The sequence below is a fragment of the Phragmites australis genome, chromosome 13 (genome assembly GCF_958298935.1).
Source record: "Phragmites australis chromosome 13, lpPhrAust1.1, whole genome shotgun sequence".
NCBI lineage: Eukaryota > Viridiplantae > Streptophyta > Magnoliopsida > Poales > Poaceae > Phragmites > Phragmites australis.
The window spans coordinates 31,293,821-31,304,051 of NC_084933.1; the positions used below are offsets into that span (position 1 = coordinate 31,293,821).

The 10,231-nt window shown below is 43.3% G+C and overlaps 1 protein-coding gene across 1 annotated transcript; it reads right to left on the minus strand.

Annotated features, from left to right (window-relative positions):
* Window positions 1-1,080: 1,080 nt before the first annotated feature.
* On the minus strand, window positions 1,081-5,375 carry LOC133889151 (uncharacterized). Its single transcript, XM_062329621.1, has 2 exons — window positions 5,081-5,375; window positions 1,081-3,986 (listed from the first exon to the last, which is right to left on the minus strand). The coding sequence occupies exon 2, from the start codon at window positions 3,970-3,972 to the stop codon at window positions 1,081-1,083; it is 2,892 nt and encodes a 963-aa protein (XP_062185605.1). The 5' UTR covers window positions 3,973-3,986; window positions 5,081-5,375.
* Window positions 5,376-10,231: the final 4,856 nt, after the last annotated feature.

Genomic DNA, 10,231 nt, shown 5'->3' on the forward strand with positions numbered 1-10,231 from the left:
CCTAACGGGCATGCGGGGCTATTCGGCGGCTGCCCAGTGGGCCCCCCTGCATCTGCTAAAGCTGGACGTAATGGGTGTCGGGACCGGCCGAAGGCGTATTTTCAACCCCTGTAACATCAAACTGTAGCCCCATGACGATTGCTTTTCATTTATGGCTTTATGGGAACTCGTGCCCCCGTTCTGGCACGCCAAGCCTCCCCCGATAGGATAAAGGGGGGGTGCACTTCGTAGAAAGGGGGGTTCTAGTTTTGGAGAAGTCCAAGCCAAGTAGAAGTTCGGAGAGATCGGCACTTGAAGACCGAAGATCAAGACTTAGACAAAAGCCTTGTAACATAGAGATCCAGATAAAGACATTCCGAGAGCATTAATAAGCAAATCAGACACACAGGAGTAGGTATTACGCTCCGTGCGGCTCGAACCTGTCTAAATTTTTTTGAGCATTTACTACTACTAGCTGACGATCATCCGTCCCGCCTAGATCTCATACATTCGCATTAAATCCACGTACGAGGTAGATCCAGAATCAGCCCTCCGACCGAATCTCAAAGGGGATCCCTCAGGATCCCCACTTGCGGTGTTCATCCAACAAAATTTAAGAAGTGCACACATGCATTCTTCTCTTGAACAAACTGAACCCTATGTTGTACTGAATTCCTCAGAGAACAAGTAAGTATGGCTAACATTTCAGAAAGTATAAACCAACAAGCAAGGCACATCAACTGCTTACCGTAATGTACATCGAGATAACATTTAACTTCAGTCGAGCATATAAAATTCTAAACTCGGTTGGTCATCAGTGACATCATAAACAACCATGCGAAGATGACATACACACTGAAATTGTTTTCCAACATAGTCTAAGTACTTCTACACCGTTAAATATAAAGAACTACACTGACATTGTTTTCCAACAGCCATAGTCTAAGTACTTAACTAAGCCACTAATATTTGGACATGGTTCCTTCCACGAGGGAAAACCGCAGTGTACTGAGGAGTAATCTTCCCCAAAACACATCTATTTGAAGAGTTATCTGTCATGTTATATCAAACTACAGGTAGCCTGATGCAGATGATGTTAAGTTAGACAACTGAACTTCTATTCTGGCTCCCACCTGACTGTGCCAAATGAACCTTTGAGCAAGCTTGAGAAGGATTCGTCACAGTGGCATCTTTCTTGGCGACAGCATGGGGCTCAAAGCCAGGTGGACCAGCCCAACCTTCTAACTGAGAACGATCAAAAGCAACAGGGTTTGACACAAAAGAGCAATCTTTCTCAGCAACTGAACCGACTAATTTAGATCCAGGCAGGCCTTCCTGCTGAGATGTTTGATCAGCAGCAGCAGGTGCAGATTCAGCATCTTGTCCTCGGTACTCGACTGGTGTGGCGTATGCAGACTCAGCATAATAGTATGGCCAATATGATGTCGGAATTCCGTCAGCCATCCTTGAGGGGTCAGGGGAAGTGAAGTGGGAGTAGAAATGCGCCATGTAGCTGCTCATATCTCTCGGGTGAACACCCGCTATTCTAACCTCCAACACATGCCCCTCCAATGGGTAGCCATTCATGTGAGTGATCGCAACAGCAGCAGAGTAAGCATCTGTAAATCTGACAAATCCAAATCCCTTGCTGAAGCCAGTGAATCTGTCCACGATTACTTTCGCTTGAGTGATTTGGCCACATGGCAGGAAAAGTTCAATCAGCTTCTCAGTAGTAACATATGGCGGGAGGTGGCACACATATAGGTTAGTCATGTCAACTTGTCTGTGCTCATTGCTAGGCATCTGTAGGGTTGGAGAATTTGTGGCTGCATCAGATTCTGCAGGAAGCCCTGCTACTCTCACAACCAGGTTGCTTCCTCCAATCTGGTAACCATCCATATGATCGATTGCGGCAGCAGCAGACGAAGGGTTAGCATACCTAACCATGCCATACCCATGAAATTGAAACTTCCTAGCTTGAACAATTTCTCCAAATGGGCAGAAAAGCTCCACGAGCTGATCACCGGTCACAGCTGATGGAATCCTGCCAACATACAGATTAGCCATGTCAATTTCTTTCATGGGCTTGCTACCTGACTGTGAAAACGCATGGTCTGCTGCATTGGTTAGACAAGGCTCTGATCTCTTGACTACTAGCCACTTTCCTTCGATCAGGTACCCGTCCATGTGTTTGATAGCTTCGATTGCTGAATGTACATCTGCATAAGACACAAGACTGTACTCCAGATTCATCACTACTTTGTTGATCTGACCGAAGGGCATGAAAAGGTTAATAAGCTTATCAGCCGTCATGGACCGTGGAAGGTTGGTGATGTATAATCGAGACTTGTTGATTTCTTGAGAGGGATTTGTTACTAAATGCGGTGAACACTGTAAAACTGAGCTGGATGCAGATGCAGAAAGGCCTGCAACTCTGACCAAGATCGTTTCCCCTTCGATCAGTGCTCCATTCATCAATGCAACCGCCTCAGCAGCAGATTGAGAATCATCAAATTTGATGAAGCCATATGCTGTACTGGAATTATTGGTTTTTGCCACCACTCTTGCATGGGTGATCTTACCAAATGGCAGGAAAAGCTCAACCAACTTGTTAGTGTTCATGGATGAGGGGATGTTACAGACATATAGATTAGACATGTCGATTTCCTTAATGGTCCTGTTGTTGGCATGCGATTCCACAAATGAGCTTGATGGTCTTAGAGGTATACCAGATACTGCAACCTCTATCTTCCTTCCCTCAACCAGACGTCCATTCAACTGGATAACAGCATGAGCTGCATCGTGAGGATCAGAGTACTTCACAAAGCCATATCCTTTACTTAAACCTGTGGCATGATCCCTGGCTACCTTTGCACTAGTTACTTGCCCATAAGGTACAAAAAGATCAAGCAGCTTGTCTGTATTCATGAGCAAGGGAAGGTTGCAGACATACAAATTGCTCATGTCCATTTCTTTTGTGGGTTGATGATCAGTCTCTGATACAGCATGTACAGATGCATTGGATCCTAATGATGGAGCATCAGCCACTCTGACCTCTAGCATTCTTCCCTCGACCATACGCCCATTCATGCGTTTAATAGCTTGAGCAGCACAGCGAGGATCAGCATACTTCACAAAGCCATATCCCTTGCTCAAACCAGTGAAACAATCATCCGCTACTCTTGACCTAACAATTCGTCCAAATGGTAGAAATAGCTCGATGAGCTTGTGAGAAGTCATAGAAGGTGGAATATTACCCACAAACAGATTAGTGTCATCCCTTTGTTTCAGCTTGCCACAACCCTCAGGCAAAGAAAGTGAATGCTCTTGTCTCTTACACAGGTACTTGTCCTGGTCATCAAATTGAGCTTTCCTTTTCTCTAACTTAGCAGCAGCAAAACTTTCGGCACTGTACGTGTAGCAAGACACATCAGCAGCAAACTTGACAGAGAATCGTTTCTTGAACGGCTTTGCTTCCTTTTCTTCGGCCATCGGTACCTCCTCCTGTGCATAGTTGCCGCGCCTTAGCGCTCGTTTCAGCTCTTGCTTCAAAGGCTGCACAGAATTGGATTCCTTGTCAACAAATTCATCCTCACCAGCCGTCAGACCATGACATGGCTCCACCTCATACAGCTGCTTCCTGCAAATATTGTGACCATTAGGAACCGGATTGTTGCAAGGCTCTGAATGAGATGAGTCACCCTCGCCGCTGCCTTCATCACTACAAAGCTCTACTTCGAAAGGTTCCTCATCGCTGGCATCCTCATTTTCTGGCAGAGCAGCGCCATCATAAGGTTCCTCTTCACTAGCATCCTCCTGTTTTGGTACTGGATCCTCACAGTGCTCCACATCTTGTGGCTCATCATGATCATCATCATAGAATTCACGTTCATATGGTTCTTCTTCCTCACTGCCTTCCTCATATCCAGCTGCAGCACTCATGCCATCACTCCGATCCTCCTGCAGCTGATCAACCAAGTCACTGTTTCCCATACTTGTGCTGAAAACTGGTTCATAAGGAGAAGACTAGTTAGCCAGAAAAAAATCGAGGATATGTATATCATTGGAGCACAAAACAAGTATCAAGTGAACACGCAGCAGCTAATCCAAAAAAAAAAAAAAAAAAATCGGTGGAATCCAATAGAAACCTCTGAAATCTACTTAAGCTGTCAGCACAACTTGATGCCCTTGCCTACTTAATCATGTCAAGTTGCACAATGTGTTCCTCACAAAATTAAAGATAATGCACATAACCGATTGATCATTTATAGGCATCAGCAAGAGATAGCAATATGTGAGTAACCACTTCCTCCTGTGTTTGCATTGTTTGCCTTGTTACTACTTCATTCATACTGCGATCGGGATGTGCTATTGGCACAATAATCATAATCCGCAGTAGTGTGGCATCTTAGAGCAATTAATCGCACTACTAGGGTGAACCAACAGCTAAATTCCACTTCCCTAGTTGCTTCCTAGTATCAAATCCGCAGTATAATACACAAAGTTAGCCTCTTAATAATGGCCATGGCATGTGCCCTGTGTACTACTTTTCCAAAGGACTTTCGGACTCTTTTATTCAACACAAATGCTAAATAACGCTTCTTAGGAGAAATGCATGTAACAAGTAAAACCCCTTTATCTTCCTACTAAGTGGGGTTCTTTGTACATAAACCTAATCTCCTTACCCTATTAATTTGAGTGGCAGTGCTCATGTCTTTTATTTTTTTTAAAACACCTTGATACCAAAATAAAAAAATCTTCCTAAGAAAATAATCAAAATGATAGGCATGCAAGAACGTAGCCAGGAATCACACTAACAAAAAACGCACACGAACATAGCAGAACAAGCACCAGATCGATTCGATAGCCCAAAGGTTGTTAGTATAATATAGCCCCTTCATGCCAAACTCAAAACCCGACCAGAAAAAAGAGGAAAAATCACGCAGCCAAGAACCCGACCGAAAACCCCATGAAACACGCCAACCAAAGCAGAGCACGCAGATCGTACAACAAACACCCGAATCCTTTCCAACGAGAAGATAACACAAGGAAACCGAGAACAATGTGGGTTTCGGGGACGAGGTAGGGCAGGGAAATATACCTCCGAACGAAAGTGCGAACTTGCGGCAGCGAGCGAGCGAGCGATGCAACCAAGAAGGCACTTTTGTGCGGCGGCGGTTAGAACAAAGGACGAGAGGGTTTTCTGAAGTGCTGTTGTGAAGTAGCAACAAGGAAGGAGGGGGGAGGTTGGGAGAACAGGCAGATGCCGCAACAATGCCAAGAAGGCGGAGGAAGTGGTGGTGGTGGGTGGTTGGGTTCTCTCTGCCATAGAGAGGAAGAAGAGCAGAGGAAGCAGTGCACTAAAATGGCAGGCACTATTGCGTGTAGGCCCTTCGCTAGGTACTGTGCAGGTTGGAGAAGGGAAGGTGCCGGGATTCAGAGATGATTAAATAGTTACTCGGATTGGTCTGTTTCGGGTTTGGCTCGATACGGTATGACTCGGTTACTGTAACAAGTCGTGTTGTGTCAGTCCGTGTGTATCCTCTCGGTTCACAACATAGTTTGTCAGTCACTGTGTCGTGTCAGGTCGGTCCGGATACGATTGCGGCCCGGCGACACGGGCGACCCGACGAGCACGGCAGGCATGACAGGCACGGGTAGTCCGATAAAATAAAAAATAGCTACAAAATTAAAAATATATAAAAATAGATAAAAATATGATAAAATATAGAAAATAGATAAATAAATATCTACAAAATTAAAAAATATAGAAAATAGAAAATAGCTGGACCCATACGTGCCGGGCCGGATCGTGTCTGGCTGGGCCGTACCCGTGCTGGCCTGGGCTGGGCTGTGCCAATGTCGGCCCGACTCAGCCGGCATGCCGTGCCGCGCGCTCGGTTCAGGCACAGCCCATGACCTCGTATCGTGCCAGTCCAGCCCATCTCGACTCGGATCGTGCCGTGTCTAGGCCGTGCCTACAACGTCGTGCCTTAGGTCGGCCCAGTAGACATGACCCATTTGAACATCTTTATCGGGATATGAAATATATGTAGCCGGGGAGCATAGATTGCCTCTTAGCCATTCAGGAAGTGTCAGTACTGGACCTAGAGGATAACATTATGTCTAATCATGTACAAGTGAACAGTTACAACGTATTCAATATGGTTTAATTGATTCGGTTGTTTTGAGACATTGTGGCCTTGATATCTGACTGTGTAAGGATGAGGCTTGCCATTTGAAATTCGAATGCAAAACGCTCGCTCAGCTGCTTCATGTCTGGTGGAGCGTGGAGCTACCTCACCGACGGCGAGAGTCAACAAACCTTGCCGCCTTCTTTCCATCTGGACTTCTGTTCCATCGAGGCATCCGAGGTATCACCCATACCTATTCTTCGTCTAGCTGTGTCTGGTGTTCATGTCAATGAATCATGGTCCCAGTGAGTAGCCATGAACTTGTGTGTGTTTGGTGGCGAAAATTTCGGTCCCAATTTGGGACTTGCGGAGGACGCACCGATGCAAATGGGAAGATGTCATGCTTTGTACCTTGGTTCCGGTCTTCGACAGGGCACCACTTCAAACAAGGACCTTCAGAGAGATGGTAGCAGGTGCATTTTTGGGGGTATTTTTTTCATGTGTGAGCGTGTTTATGTGCTACAAGATCTCTGAGGGAACTTCAGTGATAGATTGTACAGAAGGACAATTCGGTAGATGCCCCGGTTCATGCTCTGTCTCCTCGGCCAGGTACGTTTTGTGTCCAATGTTCATTGTAGTTATGTGAGTTCGGTTAAATGCTATGTAAATGCTTCAGATTTGTTTTTGTTGTCGTGCAGTTTGCTGCAGCGTGGTTCAAGTTCTAGAGCGTCCCATACGTTGCAATTTGGATGATAAAGATAGCTAATTTCTCTAATTTGTACCATCGTTGATCACTAGATGCGTGTAACTGTTTTGGTATTAGTTTTGTTAATCACAGGGTGGTGGAAGGGTCCAATGACCATGGGTCAGTTATTGTGGTCCAAGTGGGGACTAATATGGGGCTAGATGAGTCAGGGTCTGAGGTACAATGTGGAGATGAGTGTTATCGTCAATCCACGAATGAAATGTACTAATCTATTTGAAATACCATTTTAGGGTTTTTTGTTTTGTTCAGTTAATCATTGGATTGAAGAATATACTGTGTAACCGGTGTAATTTTGAATTTTGTGTAGTATTCCACCTGTTGGTATTGTTAACAAAACTGAGATATATAACTTGGGGTTCCAAGAAATTGTAAATGAAGAAACAGATCAGCTAAGTGGAGGAAGGTACATGTTCATTAGAAATTGTAATAGAATAAAACATCTCAAATACATTCCAATGAATATTATCGGTTAATGAGGGGGTTGGGTTACTTTTGCAGGCTAGATGCAATTATACGTTTGATTGGCGGTACGTCAAATCTTGGTGCACCTAAAGTTCAACCTGCTGCCAGTGTTAATTGGTCCTGTGTTCGTGATAATGGTGAAGAAGTTGATTGCATTAGACTGCAGTGCGATCCATGGAAGAAGAGGTGAGGTTGAAGGGTTGTAAATAATGCACCAAGGTTCTGGTACATGATCCATGGTGTACCAGACATTGGTGATTAGTGTACTATGTTGTTTGATCATGTATTATGGTGAATGTTGACATGTGAAGCAAATCGATAACTCATGATGTGCAGGAACCAGACATATGAAGGTCCTGGTGGTCGTGACCGGAATCCTCGGTGTGAAAGTGCAATTCAGAAAGCTCTTATAAAATTTGCTGACAAAAAAGTTTTGAATATATAATATATCCTTCAATTGCCACAGAGTTTGATTCAGTGGAGGAAGGCTATGAGTATTATAACCTATATTCTTGGGAGTGCGATTTTGGGATTCATAGTGGGAAGAAGCGTCATTCGGAGTGCAGTAAGACCAATGGTAAACCTAAAAATGAGAGATATCAGCTATGTAAGAATTCTATTGTTGCTGCAGGGTATGCTTTTTGATATTTCATTCATAATTGTTAATGTACCTTTTTTAATTCATTACGATGCATTAATTACTTTGATTGTTGAGCAGGGGAAGCCAAATGGTGAAGGAAAGGTTGTTTCATACCGTACTGGCTGTAAGGCTATTGTTAGGTTGCATAGGACATATGACCATGACTGTATAGTGGTGGAGGATATTGCAGAACACAACCATCCTTTATCAAATACTTTTGGTGAGAAGAAACAGTGGTCTTCGCATATGCATTTGGACAAGTATACTACAAATCTTGTTCGTATGCTGAGCGAGAATAATATTGGCACCACCAAGTTATATAGCATCCTTGGTACTTTCTTTGGTTCTATGCAAAATGTACCAACAACAAAGAGGGCATTGAAGTCACTCTGCCAGAAAATAAACCATGAAAATGCTGAAGATGATATCAAGAAGACGCTGAAGTTGTTTCGGGAGTTCAGGGAAGATGATCCTGGATTTCTGTGTGATGTGGATCTGGATGAGGAAGGAAGGAGTAGAACCTTGATGTGGACCAATACAAGGAGCATGATGCGGTATGCTCACTTCGGAGATGTTGTTACCTTTGACACAACATACAAAACCAACTTGTATGACATGCCATTTGGTTTATTTGTTGGGGTGAACAATCATTTTCAAAGTGTTCTGTTTGGTGGAGTGCTACTGACAGATGAGACTATCGATGCTTACAAATGGGTATTCAAAGAATTTGTCTCACTCATGGGCTAGTGCTTCAACTCTGTAGGCTGACAGGACGTGTCATTTCATTTTCTGACAGCTGATATGTTTGATGTTCTTATTACAAACCAATGTCGAGCTATGGAAGTTGCTATCATTCACGAATTATGTGATACTTTTCACAGATGGTGTAAGTGGCACGTACTTCATCGAGTGAAAGAGTGTCTTGGTACCAAATACACTCAGAACAAGGAGTTTCGTGACAAATTTCACAAGATGCTAAATGAGATGCTCATTGTGAGTGAATTTGAGATGGCATGGAGTTCACTTCTAGAAGAATATGGGTTGCAGGCAAATACGTTCTTGAAACAAATATTTGAAGTTAGACATATGTGGTGAAGTCATACTTTGCTGGTATATTCTATGCAAGGCAGACTAGTACGCAACAAAGTGAAAGTGCAAACCATATGCTGAAGACAATTGTCTCACCTTCATCCACAATTCGCCACTTTGTTCAGTAGTACTCAAAGTTGCAGTATATTCGTGATGATGAGGAGAACTTTGAGGAGAAAAGAACCAAAATTGTAAGTACATATAACTAAACATATCAGTATATATTTGCTTGCATCTTTTTTTGTTATGTGGCTCACCTCAGTTTTGCCTGGTTTCTTTTTTTTTTGTCAGAACTCGAGGAACATGACCTCTGGTGGCTCATGCAAGCAACATCTATACATTAAAATTATTTAAAATGTTTTGCAAATTGAAGTCTGATTCTAAATCATATTTCACAACAGTGGTAAAACCTAGTGAGGAATATATTACTCAGCACTACGATTATGAGAAAGTGCAGCGTTGGCGTAAGGGCATACCGTGTGAAGGTGGATGGTGAAAATGGTGGCTTTATCTGTGAGTGTGGCCTTTTTGAACATTTTGGGTTACCATGCCAGCACTCACTCAGGTATGCATTGTTCATTTGTCAATATTTAAATGGAATTTAGGTTAAAAATTAAGTTGTGGAATGCTTTGTGATCAGGTGATGATCAGTACTAGTGCGATGGAATTGCCAGTTAGCATGATAATGAAGATCGATGGACAAGGAAAGCCCGCTATGTTATACCTGAGCATTTGGCTGAGTACAGCAAGGAGAACCCAGCCCTTCTAGCCCAGACATATCGGCACTCATCACTGTTGATAAATATATTGGAGTTCTTGCAGATGGGCAATAGCAATACAGAGAGTCATTGTAAGGACCCATCTAAATTAAATTCGAATTAATCATTAGGGACGATCTTTTAACAAGATGAGAGCTAGCATACGCCCGTCTCACGACGCGCCACGTACTAATCCACATCTCATCACAAAGATTGTAACCACCAATGATTAACCCAAATTTAATTTCGGCAATCCCGGTATGTGTGTGTTGGTAACTCCTAGGAAAGTCAGTACCCACACATACCTTTAATAACATGAATATCACAACATCAAGATTAACTAGGACACATAAAATTACAAGTTAGTGCATTAGATAAAACATAGGGTATAATCTATCGTAAA